The following is a 21190-nucleotide window of genomic DNA, read 5'->3' on the forward strand; positions in this document are numbered from 1 at the left end:
GCCCTTTGCTTTTCTGTCTGTGCAGGACCTGCATACAAACAGCCCCCGTTACAGCAAAGGCTCCTACAATGACTGCAGCTTCACAAACAGCAACAACCACGAAGGCATCTGCATGAGAAAGGGAGAGCATTTGGGAGAGTTTAATCTAGGCTCAACTATTGTTTTGATCTTTGAAGCGCCGAAGGACTTTAATTTCTATGTGAAGCTTGGCCAGAAAATCCGGTTTGGAGAGGCCCTGGGCTCTCTCTAGAAACTTCCCTGCCAGGTGGGGTGAGGGTGTTTTCTCTGCAGTGGGACTCAGTTTGTACAGGGACATTTCTCCGAGGTGGAATATTGCTCAGCAGGACCTGAGTGAGGAAAGAGAGGGACCCTCCGCCCCCCAGTTCTTAACATGGCGAGCTAGTACATTCCCACCACGAGAAGTGCAGCTGTGCCAGGTGCCGTGGCCTTTCGGGATGCTGACCGGGGTGATGCCTTCCTCCTCGCTCTGCAGCCTCCCCACCAGCTCTGCACAGATCCACGATGTCTGTGTGGAGGCCCTCTTAGGCCTGCAGCCTGAGGCAGGACGGGAAGCAGTAAACACTCTTCTTTCAAGGGACACCAGCAGATTGGCCATATTTCCAAGTTACATTTCCCTTCCACCTGTTCTCCAGTTACCTGTTCTGGTTCCTATACCAGCCACAGCAGTCCAGTGTCAAAGCAAGGTCTGATTATGCAGAGCAAATAAGCAAAAGTTCATTGCTTTCAATACTGGTAAAAATCTTGTTCTCTCCCTTTAAAGTAGACATTTTTACTGTATTTTAAATCTCCAACACTGCGTCCACATTCCGTATCTTAGGAATTCTTGGGTGTTTTTCTTTGCTTTTAGGAAGTCTGCTTCAATTGTTGTACCTCTCTTCAAACCAGTCATTTGGTTTTGTTATTCTGGGCCTTAATGTTTTGTATAGGAGATAGGCAATCTCCTTTGCCAAGCTCGGGTCATGAAAAATATGCACAATTTAACTTCTTTGTGCAAAGGCGGGTGGGGGGAGATCTCTTGCTGCTGGAAAGGGCTTGCGTTTATTCCCCTTCACTGTGCAGCTGCTGCTGAGTTGCCATGACCTGGAGAAGGGAGAAAGTTTGTGTCTGCCCTGGACTCATTAAAAAACCCCCCTGAAAATATGCAGAACTCAAATGGCTATAGGATGGACAATTAAAGAACTATTTTGGAACTTCTGAACAATTCTTTTCAACTCATGTGCACTAACATTTTTTACTCTTTACTGAACTTGCAAGATGCTTATGTGACTGACTTTAGAAAGCCAAATGTGCCCAGAAACCAAGTCACGGGGTCCTAAAGCCTCATCCCGCTTCTCCTCTGATGGCGTCAACGGCAGGAGGAGTGCGCGGCTGTGTAGACAACAGGCGCTTTGCACCCATGAGCCATTTTTCTGGAGGGGACTCAGCTACTCTTGCCAAAGCGGTGATGGGAGCAGAGATTCCCTCATTTATAACTGTGCTCATAATGGATTTGTCTTTAGACTCAATCGATCATGGATGCAGCTCAGGCGAGTGTTCAGCTTGCCCAGAACACCCCTCACATGCGATGTGCTCTCTCTGCTGTGGCGCTGTGTCTGCATGCACTCACCAGTGCACACCCTCTGACCAAAACAGCTCCTGCTCTGAGTGGCACCTGTTACAGTGAGCAAAGCGATGGCAACAGTGTGCACAGGGTGCCCGCTACAACAGGACTGAGTTCCTCAGGGCGAGCAGGCAGCTCGAAGCTCAAGTCTGTATGACAGCAGCCCTGTCATTGTGCCACGACCGACGAAAGGCCAGGCATCCGCCCGTGTGATGGCTGGCTGGTCCCTCGCAGCCTCCAGGTGGGTTGCCTAACCTACACCCTGTTCTGTCCAGCCCTAGAATATACTGGGTGAGCACAGCCGCCTTCTCGGAGCCTCTAGAAGGGAAGCTGCACTTGAGTTGGCTGTCACGAAGCGGCTCTTGTGCCAGCTGTCAGGCTTGCTCCCCCAGTGCAGGGCAATTCACCAGCTGGCTCCAGGGAGGCTGCCTTGCCGGCACCACTTGGTGTTGTCCTTTCTCAGCCTCCGCTTGATGGGAGGAGGTGCTGCTGCTTGTTCACTGCAAGAGTGGCCTTCTGGGTCTGGACCGTGTTCTGTAGAGAACTTGGGAGTGGGCAACAGCTGTGAGCCACAGCCGGTCACGCTGGCCCTAAACCACTGGGAAAGGTTTCTGGATAACGCTGCGAGTTTTTCCTGCACAGAGGAGCCGTTTAATTATTCAACTGTATCAGTAGCACAGTATTTTTCTATGTCAAACTGTACAACTTACAGACATTAACATTAATTACAAATGTTTTAAAATAAAAACAAATGCCCTACCATGCCTGTTTTTTAGAGAGAGTTTAAAAATTTGATTGCAGCAAGAGATGTCTTATTTGTGTAGTGCAATCCTTTATTTGTCTATGCAGAAGCAAGGCCTTCCCCCCATATTCAATACGACGTCTTCCTGCACTTATGTAGGGCTGCAGTCTTAGCCAGTGTTTACGAACCTGCAGAAGGTGGCTGCCCTCACCCTCCCAAGAACCCCATCCTCCCACTGCATGAACGTCTAGATGTCAAGAGCAGCTCGGATGTCCTGGACACGGCTGATGAAGCTCCGCATCTGCCGCCGCTCTTCTCCCAGCACGTGTATTAGGGAGTCGGTCTGCACCTTCAGCTGCAACACGACGGGAATGCCATGTTTAAGGGGCCATCTGGGTTAGGCCTCTGCGAAAGATGGCAGTCTGCAACTTAGAGAACTTACGTCTAGCTTCTCTACTCCAAATTTATTTAAAATATTTATATGCCACCTATCATGCCCATGGCATCTCGAGGCAGCTAACAAGCACTTGGGCAATGAGCAACAGGAAGCAAAATGCGCATAAAATTCATGCTTCAAACAGTGAGAGTAAATACTGGGTGCCTCCAATTCAAGCCTAGCTGCCGAAGGGAACAAACCTTAAACTGCTTCCGAGCGGGTTGGGCCAGTGAGGGTGATGCCTGGGTGGCTTCCCACAAGGAGTGACAAAAAGTACTTACTTTGTTGCCACCCAGTTTCGGTCTAAAAGTGTTTTGGAACCATTGGGAACCACCAAGGGCTCTCTGGCTATTGGGCACTTGCACGCACTTGCAAAGAGAGGGACCAGTTTTCCATTCCAGAGTTCCTAAAGCCAGCACATCTGCTTGTGACTATGCCATGATTGCTGATGTGATATGAGGAAGGAGCAGAAGGCCTGAGAAAGCAGAGCCCCAAATACTGGATTTTTTTGGTACTGGAGGACTTGATTACCAACCAAAGTCCTTCTCAACTAAGTAATAGAATCGATCATCTACTTGAACGCCAAGGTAGCCATTCCTAAAATTGTTCCAATTGTGGTATGCTTTAAAAACTTTGGCCACCAAATTTTCACTAAGCAAATCCTGAGTTGGGAAAAGTGGAATGTTCCCAGCAACCCATGGGCACAGAGTGGCTTGCCTCGTCACGGATGCCTGGGCGGGCAGCACCCCACCCTCTCAGATCCCCCTAATCCAATTCGGTGCCCAGCCCACCGCCACAAGCCGCGTCCTTGCTGGCCAAACCAAGCGTGTGTCCTTGGTGTCACTTCCGCTCCACGTTTCTTTTCTGCAGCTTGCTTGTCTTCCCATGACCTCATGTGTGGGACTGCCACTCCCATCATTCCCAGCTAACATGGGCAAGCTGGTTGGCAAAAGGGGGCTTACATGACCGCACTCTGCAGCTGTACTGCCCTCCCACACAGTAGTGCTGGGACAGCCCCACACGCGTACCCGATCCAGCTGCTCGCGCACTTGCTGCTCCTCAGCCGGCTCCTCAGCCCCCGTCCTCATCTCCAGCCACTTGCAGAGGATACGCTCTCGTCGCTGGCAGGACCTGCAGGAAGGCGACACATTCCCTGCCTTGATGGAAGAGCGGCTGCAAAAGGGAAAGGGGGCTGTCGGACTCGCCCCACCAGCCTCCTCCTGAGCACTTCCGCCATGTGCTTGGGGGCGGACTCCGCCGTCGTCTCCATGCAGCACCCGCAGGCTCGGCCCCCACGCGGGGCCTGCTGGCAAGAGGATTTCTGAGCTGGGCTCATTCGGCTGGGATGTGGTCCCCCCACCCCCAGCCACTGGTAGATCCGAGGGGGTCCCTGCCCTTTTCCTCAGTTCTCTTCCAACTGCCCCTGTGAGTGCCCCAGGATTTCCCTCTAGCAGCATCTTTGACGTTTTTCTCAATTCATTGCTATTGCTCTTTTCTTGCTCACTTCCCAACTTTTACCCTAACTTACCCTTTCCAATATATAATCAAAAAGCACCCCAAGGAGCAAGCCCTTCTGCCATCCGTCTCTCCAGCGCCCCTACCCCATTCCTTGTCCATCTCCTTCCCTGAGGGCACCCAGGGTGCGGTTTTGGAGGTTTGTGAACTGTCAGCTGCCCCTCCCCTGCTCTCTGTGCCTCTTCTGCCTTGGGGGGGGGGGGGCCTTGCGGAACCTCCCTGTACTGTCAGGCCTTCACTAAGCAGGCCTAAAAAACACGCCAGAAGACTTCAGGCCAAGCTTTGGAGCCGCACCTTTCAGGCCACAGATGCAGTGCCACTGCATCCACTGGGCCTGTGCCACGCCTGCCCTGGGGGCTGCAGGGCCTCCTCCAGCTGCAGCCATCTGGTCCAGGGTGCTCAGGCAAGGCCTGGTGGGCTTTGAAGACGGCAGACGTGGGGAAGCCCAAGCATGAGGAGACCTCATTCTCCATCGGCACCAAGGGTGCCTGCACACACACCAGAGGCAACCCCACCGCAGCCTGTTCCAGCCGTGGAAGCAGCATCAGCGATGCTGAGATTCCGGATTCACTGCAGTGCACACCCAACTGCCCACCCCCCGGGGTTGCTCCTGCAAGGGTGCTGCTTCCGTTGCCACACCGAGGGACATCGTTGCTGTGCCCCACACAGGACTGCAGCCTTTCTCTTGGCACCATCTTGTGCCTCCAAGCGATGTCCATGCAGTCGTTCCAGCCCCCCACTTGCTGCCTGGGGCCAAAGGGCTCCCTGGCTGACTCCATCATCCTGCCCACCGGACCAAGAGAAGGGCATGTTTCCTGGCCCATGGCCCTGACCGGTCGCTCTAAACTGCCACTACGACCACCTGGGTTACCAAATTGAAGGGCAAGCTGTGAGGACCGGGGCACAGGCAGCTGATGTGGGGGGGGGGGGCAGGCAAGTGCAAGGACCAGGGTGCTGGGCTCCACAGCTCAGTAGTGCTCAAGGCTGAAGCGTGGCCAACAGTCCAGGGCCAGAGCTGAGGCAGCAGGCAGGCTGACAGTACAAGAGAGCACAATCCAGGAACTGTCCAGCAGCCAAACGCCAGGCAGGCAGCCACACAAAGGTGGTCAAGGTGGAGGAGTGAGCCACTGGGACAGACAGGAGCGGGGTGGCCGAGGCCATCGCGCTGGCCTGCCGGCTCGCAGGACTGCCGCTCCCCGAGCGGCCCAGAGCACCCATGGCCAGGGCGGTGGCGACCTCGACGTCGCTGCAGGCAGACATCCCTCCACCCCATCCGTCGGCCCGCGGCAGGCTCTACCGACTGGACCTCTTGCCAGGCAAGGCTGCTCCTTCGGCAGAGCAGTTCTCTCCATGGTCCTCCTCTTTGATGGTGCCCGCCCGCCTCTGACTTGAGGCGAGCTCACTAGGCACCCATGGGTGTGATGCACGGAGAGCACGAAGGAAGGAAGGAAGGAAGGAAGGAAGGAAGGAAGGAAGGAAGGAAGGAAGTTGGGTGGGTTCCTGGTGACTTGTTTTTCAAGTGGCCATTGCAGAACCCACCCACAAACCTCACGGTGGTGCCAGCCAGCTCAGGCACCAGGTAGCCTCTCCCATCCCGTGCCTCTGGGTATGCGGTTGGTCATTCACCTGCTTCCCCTTGGTTCCAAAGCAACAATGTTGGTCTCCACAGATTTGCAGAAAGGGGTGGGAGCCCCTCCTACATATGTGAGAAGGGAGGGGGCTTCCACCACCAGACCGAGTCTAGCCTGGAAGTCTTCCTGACAACAGGCATGTGTGAATGCACAGAGGACCACCTGAAGAACAGCAGTTATGGGTCAGCAACCTGCCTGTTTCCTGCTGTGAGCTTTGAGCAACTCCTATCACCCTTTTCCTTCTCTGCTCATCACTCAATTAGTTCTTACAACGGCCCTCTGCACATACCCTGCTCTATCCAGGCAGGCACGCTGGTTGCTCCCCCTTGGCGAGGTGCATCCAGCCGACCTGCCCCCCGACACCTGCACAGACTTCGCTAAACAGGCGGAGGGACACTGGGGGACCCAACCTGTGTGAAGGCTTGGAAGCGGCCATCTAATGCTGCCGCCCGTGAGCCGCCAGGCCACCTGCCCCACCACGGGGAGCCACTGTCCCTGGGGGGAGCCTATTTGGCACAAGGGCCGGCCCCCGCTCCCCAGGTGCTCAGCAAGCACACGAGCCGGTCTAAGCTACGGCTCTGTTCACTGCCAGGCTGCAGCAGCGCAGCCGGGATGCCGCCAGCCCTCCCTTTTCTGGGTGAGTCAGGAGCAGCAGAGAGCCACCTGCGCAGCCTCTCTGGGGTCCCGCCGTGCCCTCCATTTGCCCTGAAGCCCCCAACCCAGAGACAGGCTGTGGCGACGGGCCGGGAGGGACATGCCCATGTCAGCCGCCCCAAGTCCAGCGAGGCTTCTCTGGCCTGCCCGCTCGTCCACGAGGGAGGCTGTGTACCCCAGTGAGGACGGCCCTTGGCTACCCACCGGAGCTCCTGCTGCTTGTGGCGGAAGCACTGCATCCTATGGCCAATACACTGGAGCTCAGCTTCCAGCTGCCTGTGACCTGCAGCCTCCCCGGGGAACCTGCCTGTTGGCTGCCCCCGTCCTTCGGTTCCTGAAATCAAACGCAGACATGAGTCTGAGCTTCGGAGCCTTTGCTCCGTGTCACTGCATGAAGCAGCGCCCCCAGAATCTCGCCACGGTTTGAGGGCAGGCGCTGCCACCCAGGGACGGGGGGAGGAGTGGCAGGGCAGGCACCTCCCAGGCAGTGGGATGGCCAACCCAATCCGCCCTGGGGGCAGCTCTGGCCAAAGTGCCCCTCCTCCTTCTCGAGGCGTAGCTGGAGCAGGCAGCCCCCTGCCTTGGTGAAGCAGAGGGGTGGTCAGTGCTTCTCGGCAGCATGGGAGCCCCTGCACCCGGGGCCCGCGGAGGCGGCCAGTGCCGGCCATGTTACCTGGGACTCTGGGGGGAGGGCTTGCGCTCCCCGCGGCATCTTCGGGTGTGAGCAAAGCCGCCCGGGAGCTCGCTGCCTCCCCCGCCCCACGACGGGCTGCGGCGAGAGGCCTTGCGGAAAGCTGCCCAGATGGAGGGCCCAACGGTGCCACCTGGAAGGCAGGAGGATCGGGGGTACGTGGGCATTCACTCGCAGAGCTGTGCAGCTGGCCGGGAGACAGGCTGCAGGACCCAGCACCTGAGCGCTCCTGGCAGGGGGCACGGTGTGGCCTTTGCGGGAGCTCTCCAGACACGCTGGGCGGATGGGTGCTGCGTTGGATTTTTTGGGGGGGAACCTGCATGCCAGGCAACCCCACTTCAGAGCGGCAGCCCCCAGCTCCCAGGTGCAGCCTGCACTGAGGCAGACCCTGCCTGGGGCTCGGGCGGGCCAGGTGGACTGCCCCCCGCTGCCAGGCGGCACAGCAGGGCGCGTCGGCTGGCCTTGGGCCGGCAAAACTCACCACTTCTGGCCTGAGGGAGGCAAGGGGCCACAGCCCCGGCCCTCCACAGGCTGGGCTGCACTGCCCGGGGCCCAGTCGGGGCGGCATTGTGGACTGAGGCAAGGCAGGGGCTGAGGGGCCGCTTGGGGCGGCGGGCAGCATGGCTACAGCTGGGGCAGGCAGCTTGCTCGGAGTGGCTTGCGGCAGAAGCCCGGGCTGGCCCTCCAGTCTAGAAGAGAACAAGAACGACCAAGGCCGGATTCGTTACAGCCCCTGGATTGTCCTTTGCTGATAGAAGGCAAGTCGGAAAAGCAGTTGCAAAGGAGCCTGCCGAGAGTCCCTCGGACCATCATCCCGCGGCACCCGCACAGGGGCCAGGGGCTATCCCGGCTCGCCTTCCTTCTGCGCCTCGGATGACCAGCCTGAGGGGGCAGCCCCACAGGGGCCCATGGCGGGGAAAGAGCAGGCGGCCCTAGTTCCGGCAGGGCCCCCATTCCCGTGGGAAGGGCGCGGGGGTACCTACCCCTCCCCGGCAGCCCCGGGAGTGCCCGTTCCCTCCAGAAACAGCGGCAGGACACCCAGTCTGCGTGGCTGCAGCCTTGCCCGGCGGGCCGTACACCTGGGGAGAGGCAGCGGGGAGCACTGGGGTGCTGCAGCGGGGAGCCCCCGGCCTGCAGCACGCACCGTGATGGCCCTGCCTCCCTGGCCCCTCCCCTTCTCCCGCCATCCCCACTGCCCCAGGATGGCGCTACTCCAGTGGGGGAAAGGAGCTGCCGGGAGCGTCACTGCTCTGAGCCGGGTTTCTGCCCGCCCTTCCAGAGCAGCTTCTGTCTTTCGACAACAGCTCTGCATCCGGCAGTGCCCTTTCAGGAAGCACCACCTACCGAAGGTGAGTCTCTGAGCATGCGCAGAGCACTTCACTGACCCCAATCTAGCAACTACTTCTGAGAGTATCCTCCTTGCAAGTTCTTGGGGGCCCTCCCCCGGATGCCCATGTTGGAGGCAGGCCAGCCTCTTCGCTGCCCATCAACTGCCCCATTCAGGGCAATCCTGCCTCTCACACCTCGAGTGCCCCACGCATGCCAGGAATAACTGCCCCCTTCGCTCCCAACATTCACAAGGATGTGTAGAAAGACTCTGGGGACTGGAGTGTCCTGGACAAGGCGGAAAGGCCACGAGCTGCCCTCCCGCCCACCACGCGCTCTCGGGAGAGCCCAGGGGAAGGCGAAGAACAGCGTTTGCCTCAGGCTCCCTCCTGCCCTGCACAAGCCGTTCTCTTCCGCAGGCCTCCTCCAAGCACAGCACCCTCGCCTGGTGGGGCGGACCCGCCCAAAGCCCCAGAGAGGCCTGGCCGAGGCCGGTGCTGGTGCGGCCGGGCTGGGCTGGATGGACCCCGGCTCCAGGCGGTGGGTGCCGATGCCCAGGGACACAGGTCGCTTCTCTAAGGAAGCAGGAGGGCTGCTTTGTCCCAGGGGCCCTCACTTCGAGTGGGACCCCCAGGGCACTGGGCTGCAGCTACCATGGAAGGTGGGGCACTGGCACACTCCAGTCTCCTCCCCACGTCGTGGTCACACCCCCCACCCCTGGGCAGTGGTAGGGAGGAGACACGGCTGACCAGAGGAGGGAGGCGGGAGGCGGGGAAGGCCTTGGGCAGAGGGCTGTCCCCCCGGCCTCCTGCGGCAGCTCCTCGCCCAGAGGTCTGTTCCCCACTGGAAAGAGCTGCAGCTCCAGGCTCCCCAGTGGCTTCACAGTGCCAGCGGCTCGGCCCTTGCCTGGCGCCAGCGTGGGCAGCCCTTGGGTGGCTCCTGGGCTCATGGGAGACTGACCGGGGCGCTCCAGCAGCCGGGCAGCTTGGCGGCTTTGTCTACTCACAGCTCAGTCAGGACGGCGTCGCCGGCAGCCCAGAGGGGGGGTGGATGGTCACGTCGGGCAGGCTGTGGCACGCCAGCCAGGCCCGCGTGGTCTCCGGGGTCTCCCCCGGGGCTGGAGCCCGCGGGCAACGTGGCCCCCTGGAACACCGCCTGCTCCGTGCAAGGGGCCCCGGCTGGGCGCGAGGGAAGGCTCCTTTGGCCCAGAGCCCGCCACTTCCAGCGCTGGGCGCAGCGAGCGACTGCCTGCTGATGGCGGCAGGCGACCTGGAAGGCAAGGGGCGGCCGTTGGCAGGCGGAGGATCGGCAGGCCGAGGAGGCGGCCAGTCTCCGCCGCCCACTCCCAGGAAGGGCCGACCCGGCGAGCGGCTTCCTTGGATCTACGAAAAAGCCACCTGCGACTCAACGGGCACAACCACTTGTCACTGCGGGGGCTCCAAGGGAAGTGCAGGGCAGCTTTCAGAATCACACTGAACAGTTCAGCTGTAACACAATCCGGGACGAGAACATTCGCAACAGCGGGACATCAAAACGCAACTTAAAAGGCAAAGGGAAACGGCGTCTCCAGGCCTGGCCCGTTCTCACGGGGGAGCATCGCACAGGCTCTGTGCACACACCCGGCAAGCCGGCCTCTGGAGCCTCTTCTGAGGATGAGGATGAGGGGCCGCCCCCACCCGGGGACGAGGGCCCCGGGGCATGCCCCACAGCAGCAGCACATTCCAGTTCGGGGGCGTGGGCAAAAGCCCCTTCACGGATGCCCCCCAGATGGGCCCCGCTCGCAGGGGGGGCTCCAGGAGCCGCGGCCCTGCCCCTGCTCACAACCAAGAGGGTGCCCAGCAAGACAGGAGACCCCTTGGATGGCCTGGTCCCAAGTTCAGAGTGGGAAAGTTAATATGGACACCGTGGATGATGCCAGGAGGGTACTTCAGGAGAGGTGGGCTGCAGTGGGCCATCACGTCCCATTCTGGACGCTTTGCAGGCCTCCTCCACGGAAGTGTGCGTTGCAGTCGCGGCGGAGTGCCGCACTCTTTCTGGTCCATTTGCGGAGAGGGCAACAGCTAGCCTCAGAATGGCCTCCTCCTCCAAGACTGGGAAGCCCATCTCCCAGGGGGCAAAGCGGGGGGAAAGCAAGGGGGGCTTCCAGATACCCCAGTTAAAGCAGCAGCCTGCCAAGACAACCAAACCAAGGGCCACGGGGCCCAGGCAGAGGTACACTGCCAAAGCACCTCGCCAAGCCTGCTTGCCCCTGCTAAGGCGACAGTTGCTGCGCCAACCACCCGGCACCCCCCAGTCCGAGGGGGGCCCACATCACAGAGAATCAGGAGCACAGGATGGGTGGAGCTGTCCTACCAGACGAGCCCCTACTCTGGGTATGAAGAAGGGAGGACTGAGCCTCGCCCAAGACAGCAGCCACAGTGAGGTGTTCCTTCCTGCGAGAGGAACAGAATCGCTCAGGTAGCAGCAGCTGCCCTCCACACAGCACAGGATGTAAGTGCTGCTGAGCCAGTGGGAATCAGTGACCACGGTGGTGTCAGACGTAGCATACAGTCAGGTGAGGACAGCTGAAGAGGCCGAAGATAATTGTGTTTGACTTCAAAATCAGAAACTGGAAAAGAAGCAGCTGAAGAACGGAATCCAGAGGTTTGAATTGCTTCAAAGCACTTGGCGCTTCCTCAGAAACACTGTAATAGAGGCGCTGGTAATGTACATACCCTGTGAGGGAAGGTAGCGCAAAGTTGGGGAAATCACTAGCATGGCTAACACATTGAGTGGAGGAAGCGACTGGAAAAAGCTTCCTTCAAAAAGGGGAAGTCTTGCCCAAATTGGGGGGGGGGGGGGACCACAGCCTTGCAAGAAGGTAATCACAGAAACAAGGAAGCAATTTGAGAAGCACATAGCTAACGAGATCAAGGCCAAGCACAAGGAGTTCTTGAAGGACATCAAAAGAAAGGCAGCAGCTAACAAGCCGCTGGACCATTGCACAATAATGGGATTAATGGAGCACTAAGCGGGGACAAGGAGATTGCAAAGAAGCCGGACAAATCCTTTCCATCAGTCCTCACAGCAGAGGATGCAGAGCAGGCCTTGTCCCTGAGCTGATGCACTCTGGAAGGGAGTCTGAGGAGTTTGGGCAGATAGCCATGACAAAATATGAAACTCTCAAGCTTACTGACTAAATGAAAATCAGCAAGTCACCCAGTCCGGACAGGATCCATCCTAGAGCACTTAAAGCAGGGCTCCTCAAACTGCGGCCCTCAGGCTGGATCCAGCCCGCCATGCCCATTTATCAGAGGTTTGGGACTCCCCACGCCCCCCGCCCTCCGCCTTGCCACGCACATGCTCAGGGATCGTTTTGGACTCGCTTGGAGAAAATGATCCCCGAGCGAGCAAGCTGGCTCTGCCCCCGCCTCACTGTGCGCGCGGCCAGGCAGTGGCTTGCTCACTCGGAGATGGTTTAGGACTTGCTCAGAGAAGCAGCTGCTGGTCGCCTCCTCCCTCATGGATCTGCCCAGATCCCCGTGGCAGCAAAGCCGATCTGTCCATCCTTTCATTTGCCCTAAACTTCCCACCAGGGAGCTTCATGGGATGATGCCCCTGGGCTAGAGAAAAATGTCTCCCTGTCCACACCATGCGATAGTTTAACCACCCCCAAGTCTGCCCTTACTCCTCCTCTAAGCTATGTGGTAGCCGTTCCTCACTGGCGGGGGGGGGGTGCTCCAGCCCCCTGACCGTCCTCGCCACCCTTCGCTGTTTCCAACTCAGCAATGCCCTTTTTCAGGTGAGATGACCAGAACGGAACATGACATTTCAAGTGTGGTCACAGCACAGATCTGCACAAGGGAACCTCTATTTGGCAGTTCTATGTCTACGCCCCCCTTCGTGGATCACTGCCTTGCCCTGGCGAAGGGGCTTGCGTAGCTCAATGAAGCTCTGAGCTGTGCCATGCAGGGCCACCCAAGACGGACAGGTCATAGCAGAGAGCTCTCACAAAAGGTGATCCACTAGAGGAGGGAATGGCAGCCCACTCCAGTACCCTTGCCATGAAAACCCCATGGACAGTACCAAAAGGCAAAAAGATATGAAACCGGAAGATGAGCCCCTCAGGTCAGAAGGTGTCCAATATGCTACTGGGGAAGAGCAGAGGGCTAGTACTAGTAGTGCCAGAAAGGATGAAGCGACTGGGCCAAAGCCGAAAGGACACTCAGTTGCTGATGTATCTGGTGGTGAAAGGAGAGTCCGATGCTGCAAAGACCTATACTCCATAGGAACCTGGAATATAAGATCCATGAATCAAGGCAAGCTGGATGTGGTCAAACAAGATGACAAGACTGAACATCGACATCGTAGGAATCAGTGAACTAAAATGGACAGGAATGGGTGAATTTAATTCAGATGACCATCAGGTATACTACTGCGGGCAAGAATCCCTCAGAAGAAATGGAGTAGCCTTCATAGTCAATACAAGAGTAGGAAAAGCAGTACTGGGATAAAACCTCCAAAATGACAGAATGATCTCAGTTTGAATCCAAGGAAAATCGTTCCACAGTAGTCCAAGTCTATGCCCCAACCACTGGTGCTGAAGAGGCTGAAGTTGACCGGTTCTATGAAGGCCTACAACACCTTCTAGAATTAACACCAAAAAATGATGTCCTTATCATCATGGGGGATTGGAATGCTAAAGTAGGAAGCTAAAAGATAACTGGAATAACAGGCATGTTTGGCCTTGGAGTACAAAATGGAGCAGGGCACAGGCTGGTAGAATTTTGGCAAGAGAATACGATGGTCAAAGCAAACACTCTTTTCTAACAACCCAAGAGACAACTCTACACATGGACATCACCAGACAGTCAACACAGAAATCAGACTGACTATGTGCTCTGCAGCCAAAGATGGAGAAGCTCCATACAGTCAGTAAAAACTAGACCAGGAGCTGACTGTGGCTCAGATCATGAGCTTCTTGTTGCAAAATTCAGGCTTAAATTGAAGAAAGTAGGGAAAAGCACTAGGCCACTCAGGTATGACCTAAATCATATCCCTGATGAATATACAGTAGAGGTGACAAATAGATTTAAAGAATTAGATCTGACAGACAGAGTGCCTGAAGAACTTTGGACGGAGGTTCGCAACATTGTACAAGAGGTAGGAACTAAAGTCATCCCAAAGAAAAAGAAATGCAAGAAAGCAAAATGGCTGTATGAGGAAGCTTTACAAATAGCTGAGAAAAGAAGGGAAGCGAAAGGCAAGGGAGAAAGAGAAAGATACACGCAACTGAATGCAGAATTCCAGAGAAAAGTTAAAAGAGATAAGAAGGCCTTCTTAAATGAACAGTGCAAAGAAATAGAAGAAAACAATAGAATAGGGAGGACCAGAGATCTCTTCAGGAAAACTGGAGATAAAGGGAACATTTCATGCAAAGACGGGCACACTAAAGCACCAAAATGGCAGGGACCTAACAGAGGCAAAAGAGGTGGCAAGACTACACAGAAGAACTATACAAGAAAGAGCTTAACGTCCCTGATAACCACGATGGGGTGGTCGCTGACCTCGAGCCAGACATCCTGGAATGTGAAGTCAAATGGGCCTTAGGAAGTCTGAGCAACAACAAAGCTAGTGGAGGTGACAGTATTCCAGCTGAGCTATTCAAAATCCTAAAAGATGATGCAGTAAAAGTGCTATACTCAATATGCCAGCAAATTTGGAAAACTCAACAGTGGCCACAGGATTGGAAAAGGTCAGTTTACATTCTGATCCCAAAGAAGGGAAATGCCAAAGAATGTTCAAACTACCACACCATTGCACTCATTTCACACGCTAGCAAAGTTATGCTCAAAATCCTACAAGCTAGGTTCCAGCAGTATGTGGACTGAGAACTACCAGAAGTACAGGCAGGATTTCTAAGATGGAGAGAAACTAGAGATCAAATTGCCAAGATACGCTGGATCATGGAGAAAGCTAGGGAGTTCCAGAAAAACATCTACTTCTGCTTCATTGACTATGCTAAAGCCTTTGATTGTGTGGATCACAACAAATTTTGGCAAGTTCTTAAAGAGATGGGAATACCAGACCATCTTATTTGTCTCTTGAGAAACCTATATGCGGGTCAAGAAGCAACAGTGAGAACTGGACACGGAACCACTGATTGGTTCAAAATTGAGAAAGGAGTTTGGCAAGGCTGTTTACTGTCACCCTGCCTATTTAACTTATTTGCAGAGCACATCTTGAGAAAGATGGGGCTGGATGAATCACCAGTTGGAATTAAGATTGCTGGGAGAAATATGCAGATGATACCACTCTAATGGCAGAAAGTGAAGAGGAACTAAAGAGCCTCTTGATTGCGGATGAAGGAGAAGAGTGCAAAAGTTGGCTTGAAACTCAACATGAAGAAAACTAAGATCATGGCATCCAGTCCTCTCACTTCCTGGCAAATAGATGGGGAAGAAATGGAGGTAGTGACGCATTTTATTTTCCTGGGCTCCAAAATCACCACAGACAGGGACTGCAGCCAAGAAATCAAAGATGCTTGCTCCTGGGCAGGAAAGCTATGGCAAATCTAGACAGCATAGTAAAAAGCAGAGGCATCACCCTGCCAACAAAAGTGCGTATAGTCAAGGCTATGGTTTTCCCAGTTGCAATGTATGGCTGTGAAAGCTGGACCATAAGGAAGGCTGAGCACCAAAGGACTGAGGCCTTTGAATTGTGTTGCTGGAGAAGATTCCTGCGAGTCCCTTGGACTGCAAGGTGATCAAACTGTTCAGTCCTAGAGGAGATCAACCGTGACTGCCCTTCAGAAGGCCAGATGCTAAAGACGAAACTCAAATACTTTGGCCACCTAGTGAGAAGGAAGGACTCCCTGAAGAGCCTAATGTTGGGAACAATAGATAGAAAAAGAAGGAGTGGACAGCAGAGGATGAGGTGGCTGGATGGAGTCACTGAAGCAGCGGGTGTGAGCTTAGGTGAACTCCGGGAGATGGTGGAGGACAGGAAGGCCTGGAGGAATGTTGTCCATGGGGTCGCGATGGGTCGGACATGACTTCACGACTAACAACAACTGCTACGTCATTCTGAATTGTGCCTCGCACGGAGTGTGCCTTTTTCACAACAGCAGCGCACTAGATCAGCACTTGCCTCAGGCCACTACCTCACGGTTCCTCCCTGGCTGGGTAACTGCTCACCCAAGTCCCACCCTCAATGTCGGATTCCTTGCACCAGGGCCGTGCGCCCAGGTCCACCGGAACCCCGACAGGACGTTCTGCACTGGCAGACGCTTCTGGATGGCTCCCGGGGGCAGCCCAACAATGTGCTTCCCAACAAGGCAGCCCGCCCAGAACATGAATGACCGAGGCACTCCACCCCCCAGTGGGTTACACACAAGCTGGCAAGAACCCCTCGCTGCCGCCGCCACCCAGTGCCAGGCCCAGGAGCACCTGCGGCCTCCAGCAGGGTCTGCTTCCCTGCCTGGGGAACCTCGGCTTGCCTGGACTGGGACTCAGTCACCCCCAGCCCCACTCTGGATCATGTCAGCGGAACCGGCCCCGCCTTCCTCTCCACTGGTGGGTGACCGTCACTGCCGATGGGGGGCGGGCTGAGGGAAGGACCGCTTCCGCTCGGGGTGGCTGGCGGCTGGCTGGGGACGTGGAGCTGCCCCGGAGCACTCCCCTGGCCTGGCTTGTCCGGAGGTTTTCCACCCCGCTGTGCTTCCGGTCCTCCTTCCAACAGGAGCCCCCAGGCCGGGACTCTCCCTGGAGCTGCTGCTGCTGCTGCTGCTGCTGTTGCAAGGGGGCAGCTGTCTGGACCTGCCGCTGTGCAGCGGGAGCGACCTCCCAGAATTTGTGCTCCCACAGTAAGAAGGCGCACGTTTGCCGGGGGCAGGGCGCGGCGTGAGCCCAAGACAGGAACTCCGGGTGCTGCAGCCGGGGCCCCCGGTGCCAGAACCAGCGACTGTGCAGCAGGTCTGCCCTTTGCTGCTGGGCGGGTGAGTGGTTAGGAGGCCACAGGCGGAAGCAACCGTGGGGAGGGGGCCGGGTGGCACGGCGTGGCACAACGGAACCCTTGCCAGCACCACACAGGTGGGGGACCAACCACCGCGCGGGGGCCGGGGGGCCCTCCTCACCTTCAGCTGGTGCTGGGCTCGCAGTTGACCTCGGAACTGCGCCATCCCGGACATGTATCTCAAGATGCGAGCCACCCCGTCCCGCAGCAGGTCTCCCCGGTAAGCTGCTACCGCGCCCTCGAGGCGGCGCTTCTTCCGCCGCTGCTCCCGGACAAACCACAGCCAAGCGTCAAAGACCTGCAATGGAGAGGCGCATGTGCAGTGGCCGGTTCATGCTGCAAGCGCATGTGCGGCGCAAAGAAATGGGGGCCAGACTGGCTGAAGCTGCCCTGGCAGGGAGCTCCCTTGGGGGAAGCAAACGTGTTCCAGGTGTGGAACTGGGCAGCCGTCACAAACACGGGCACTCAGCAACAGGGGGGCAGTCTGCGCCGCTCTGCAGCGCCCCCACACCTGCCTCGGGCGGTGAACGGAAAGCAGCGATCGCAAGACATGCCCCCCCCGCAGCGCCTTGCCTTCCGGGGGCACCGCACCACAATGCCCCCCCGCAGGCGTGGGACTCGCAGCCCAGCACCTCTGGAGGCCAAGTGGGGACTCACCCGTGCCTGCAGTGACTGGGACCAGTGGCACAGCGCCCGCACGGCCTCCCGCCGCTCCTGCTGCCTGCGCGCCAGCTGCAGGGGCAGAAAGGGCACGCGCGTGGGCAAAGCTCTGGAGCGGCCCGGCTGCACAGCCGGGCACAGGGCCACAGGCGGCTCGGACGCAACCCAGGCTCGCTCTTGCCGGACACGCTCTTCCCGGCCATTCCACCTGCCCTCAGCACCCTCACAGAGTCAGGGAGGGCGGAGGCGGGCGCTGAGAGCCCCACGCTCAGAATGGGTTAGAGTTGGGGTTAGGGCTCCGGGGGGGGGGGGCCGCAGGCAGGGGGGCCCAGAGCGGGGAGCCCTGAGCGCCCACCTGGGCCTTCCAGCAGGAGAAGTGGGTGCTCAGAAGCCTCCGGGCCAGCAGCCAGCTGCCTTGCCGGCGCAGGAGCTGTGGAGGGAAGCAGAGCGATGGCTGGTCACGGCATGGCGCCCGCACTCCCCTCGGCAGGAGGCGCTCTGCCGCCTCCCCAGGGCCTAGCTGCATGGCGCCCCTGCTGGAAGGCTGGGGGGGGGGCACAGCGAGGCCCCCTGGCACAGGAGCACGGTGGGGGGTCCAAATACCTGCTCAGCAGAGCGGCTGGGCTGCCCCCGCTGGCACGACCCCCCGCGGAGCCATGTGCCGCGGCGAGGACTGCCCCCGCGCCTCCCAAGGAGGCCTCCGGCGGCCCTCACCGTGCGCCTCGCCCCGCGGAGGTGATCCTGTCTCCACCTGGCCAGAGCCTCACGCAGCAGCCGCCACCCATGATGCTCTGCCGCAGCAGCAAGCAGGTCCCGCTCCTGCCGGGCACGCAGGGAAGCCGCCCGCCAGCGAAGAAACACCGCCCGCCGCCTCACTGCGGAGGGAAGGAAACGTGCGTGGGTGGCCAGGGCCTGCCTGCCCACTAAAGGGCAAAGCCGCGCGCAGCAAAGGCCCTCCCGGGCAGAGGCCGGCAGGTGCTGGGCCAGCCCTGAGCCCCGCTGGCCTCCAGGGCTCGGTAGCCCAAGAGCAGAGCCGACAGGAACAGGACACTGAGCTGGGAACCTGTGCCTGGCTGCTCTGTTCGCAGCCGAGGCGGACCCCGTGGCCATGAAAGCCGGCCTCGCAGGCAGCCGGCCCAGCACTGCGCCTGGCCAAGAGCCCCGAAGTCTCCCCAGAGAGCCGTAGAGTGCAAGAGCCCCCAGAGCCACATCCCGGGGCCCAACCACTGCCTGGCCACCCTCCACCCCCGCGAACTGAGGCAAGGGCAACGGCGGCCAGAAGGGCCGAGGGCAGGCGGGCCGAAGGCATTTGCCAGAGCAGCGCAGACCCTCTGTGCCCTGTGGGAAGCAGCCCCCAAAGTTGCCGGCACGGGGGCCAGAGCAAGGGCTGGGGAGGGATGAGCTTGCGGGACCACCAGCCCCCTGCCCACCTCCCTCTGGGCCGGCCACCTCCCTCGGCTGGCAGTCGATGCGCAAGTGGTGTGCAGAGGAGGACAGGACGGAGGCACCCGCCCCAGTCCGATGGTCCGGCTGGCAGAAAAATCCCAGCCAGGCACCCGGAGAGAAGAACAGTCAGGAGGGGCCCCTCTCGGTTGGCTCCAGCAAGTCCACTTCTCCCAGAGTGGTGGGAATGTCAAGGACCAAGGCAGGTGGCCTCCCCGCGCTGCAGCCAAAGGGGTGCCCAGCCAAGAGGAAGGGGGGCAGCGCCCGGGCCGTCACTCCACCGGTCGAAGGGAGGGCTTGCCCGTGCCGTCCTTGCGTCCTGGGCAACAGGTCCCCAGCTGCACTGAGTGGAGGGCTGGGCCAGGGCCCCCGCAGGGAGGCCCCCCCGCCGCACCCAGGGGCTCTCCGGTGAGTCAACGGCCTCTGTCCACGCCCGAGAGGAGCAAAGGATGGAGGGGCGCTGGTGAGCAGTGCGGAAAGAGGCGCCAAGGAGACCCTCGGTCCCAGCAGCATCTGGCTGCGGAAGCGAGGCACAAAGCCCCTGGGGGGCCTTTGATAGGCCCCGCATAAGACCCCACAACTGAACCCCACTCCCCACTCCAAACTGGCTGGAATGAATCAGCAAGCAGGTGAAGGAAGCAAATACGTGGAAAGTTCCAGGATTTAATTAGAAAGTCCCAGGCTGCCCTGCTCCTCCAAGGAAGGACGACCAAACCCGGGAGGCCCCTTCCCAGTCCCTGCCCGCGTGGATCTGCCTGGGGAGGGGAGACCTCCCCCGCTGCCGCGAGGAGACAGCGTGCTGGGCTGCTGGGCGGAGAGAAGTGCCCCCAGGGCAGAGTCGGAGGCTGTGCCAGCTCACGCAGCCTGTGCTTGCGCGCCCCCGGCCTCCAGGTATGTCAGACTGCAGCTCCCACCCTTCCAGAAGAGGAGCTCCAGACCGAACCGTCTGGAGGGCACCGGGTTGGGGAAGGCCGCAGCACTCTCACCACCTGAGCCGTGCCCTCACCTGCGTGCAAGTGCTGCTTGGCATCCTCCACAGCGGCTGCTTCCTGCTGTCGGCAGCGGGCGCACAGGGAGGCTGCGTCTCTCCACTTGAGCACCACCTGTGTGGAAACAGCGGCACCACGAAGGGCTCCCTGCTCCGCCTCATCTTGTTCTCCCTCGGCCAGTGGAGCCCACGAGCCTGTCAGGCAGGCTGCCGCGGCCCGTCGCCCCTCTTGCCATCACGCTCCCACCACCCGCGGACACGGGGCTGCTCGGACCTGGCCGGGCCGGGCCTGGCCTACACGGGGGTGCGCCTTCCCGAAGACTGGGAGACGGCGCCATCGGTGCAGAGACGCTCCGAGGAGAGCCGCTCTGGACGGGTGCAAGTGCACCCCGTGGCCTCGCAGAGGCCTTCAAGTGAAGCCCCGGCTCATGGCCGGCGCTTGAGAAAGGCGCTACCTTCAAGAGAAAGGCCCTCGCATGGTGCTGCGTGGCCAGGGCGGCCTGCTGGGCTTCCCGCCTGGAATTGGCAGCATTCCCTCTCCAGGTGCGCAACGCCCGCCTGAGGACAAAGGCGGACAGGGAGGGCTCAGAGTGGAGGGACACTCTTCTCCAGAGCCCCTCCTTTTTCTGGGTGGCTGGGATGGGCGGACTGCAGGGGACCGGGCACGTGAGGAAGAGGTGCCCCTCTAGCCCCAGCCGGCCACCCACGGAGTTACCGCAACAGCGCCCGGTGCTGCTCCTGCTCCTTGGCAGCCACTTGAAGCAGAAGGTGCCGAACGTTTTCCTGGTAGCCCTGCAAGAAGCAAGCAGTGCAGCAGCCACCCCGTCGTCCACACAGCAGCCGCGCTCAAGCAGCCTCCCCTGAAAGCTGAAGCGGGCCTGCGAGACGGAACCGCCGATGGCCCAAGCGGTGGGGGCAGGCTGTGCCGGCAGGATCCTGGGGGCCCCCAAAGGCATTCCCCTAGGAGCAGCCCAGGGCCTCCGGTCTGGTGCGGTGGGGAACGCCCTGCCCTGCCGAGACACGGGCGGCAGAGCCTCTGCAGGCAGCTGGCTCTTCGCAGAGAGCCACGGGAGAGCAAAGCAGTGCTGCTTTGGCATGGCTTGTGCTCGGGTGGGGTCAGGCCCCCGCGATGCCCCAAGGGGCTGCCCAGACGTACCTTCCAGCCTGACATGGCCCTGCGCAGCAATATCTGCTGGTAGTGCACCTCGGCTCTCACTAGTTTTTCCCACTTCTTGGATCGGTGTCGTAAGTACTGCAACGAGAAACATAGAAACAGACCGAGTCAGAAGGGGCCTCCCAGGCCATCTAGTTTGACCCCCGGCCTCAGCTGGCTCTGCTCACGACATGCCCACCATGCGCATGTCCAGCCTATCCTTGAACACCCTCCCTGATGGGGCCTTAACCACCTCCCGTGGAAGCTCATTCCACACCCTCGGGGTCCTGACCGTCAGGAAGTGCTTCCTGGCACCCAAATGGAACCTTGGCTCCCTG

General features: G+C 59.1%; 2 protein-coding genes across 17 annotated transcripts in view; one reads left to right on the forward strand and one right to left on the reverse strand.

Annotated features, from left to right (window-relative positions):
• The window catches only part of PISD (phosphatidylserine decarboxylase), a 61368-nt gene extending 58985 nt beyond the window's left edge, over positions 1-2383 (forward strand). For all 3 annotated transcript variants that reach the window (XM_044444416.1, XM_044444415.1, XM_044444418.1), the window contains exon 8: positions 26-2383. In XM_044444416.1, coding sequence (XP_044300351.1) covers positions 26-250 — 225 coding nt within the window. In that variant the 3' untranslated portion in view covers positions 251-2383. The remainder of the gene's footprint in view (positions 1-25) is intronic.
• Positions 2384-2433: 50 nt separating this feature from the next.
• Positions 2434-21190, reverse strand: part of SFI1 (SFI1 centrin binding protein) — a 41762-nt gene continuing 23005 nt past the window's right edge. For 7 of the 14 annotated variants that reach the window (XM_044444374.1, XM_044444373.1, XM_044444382.1 and 4 more), the window contains 15 exons: positions 20856-20951; positions 20415-20491; positions 20155-20257; positions 19718-19814; positions 17983-18143; positions 17624-17698; positions 17266-17340; positions 16730-16906; positions 9623-9885; positions 8274-8369; positions 7772-7979; positions 7273-7423; positions 6804-6933; positions 3828-3930; positions 2434-2718 (listed from right to left, as the gene is read on the reverse strand). In XM_044444374.1, the coding sequence (XP_044300309.1) occupies positions 2611-2718; positions 3828-3930; positions 6804-6933; positions 7273-7423; positions 7772-7979; positions 8274-8369; positions 9623-9885; positions 16730-16906; positions 17266-17340; positions 17624-17698; positions 17983-18143; positions 19718-19814; positions 20155-20257; positions 20415-20491; positions 20856-20951 (1920 nt within the window). In that variant the 3' untranslated portion in view covers positions 2434-2610. Of the gene's footprint in view, positions 2769-3827; positions 3931-5940; positions 6108-6803; positions 6934-7272; positions 7424-7771; positions 7980-8273; positions 8370-9622; positions 9886-16729; positions 16907-17265; positions 17341-17623; positions 17699-17982; positions 18144-19717; positions 19815-20154; positions 20258-20414; positions 20492-20855; positions 20952-21190 lie in introns of those variants that run through there. The other 7 variants (XM_044444377.1, XR_006416105.1, XM_044444378.1 and 4 more) reach the window with 7 other exon arrangements.

Source organism: Varanus komodoensis, unplaced genomic scaffold (assembly GCF_004798865.1).
Source record: "Varanus komodoensis strain SLA01 unplaced genomic scaffold, ASM479886v1 scaffold44_3, whole genome shotgun sequence".
Lineage (NCBI taxonomy): Eukaryota > Metazoa > Chordata > Lepidosauria > Squamata > Varanidae > Varanus > Varanus komodoensis.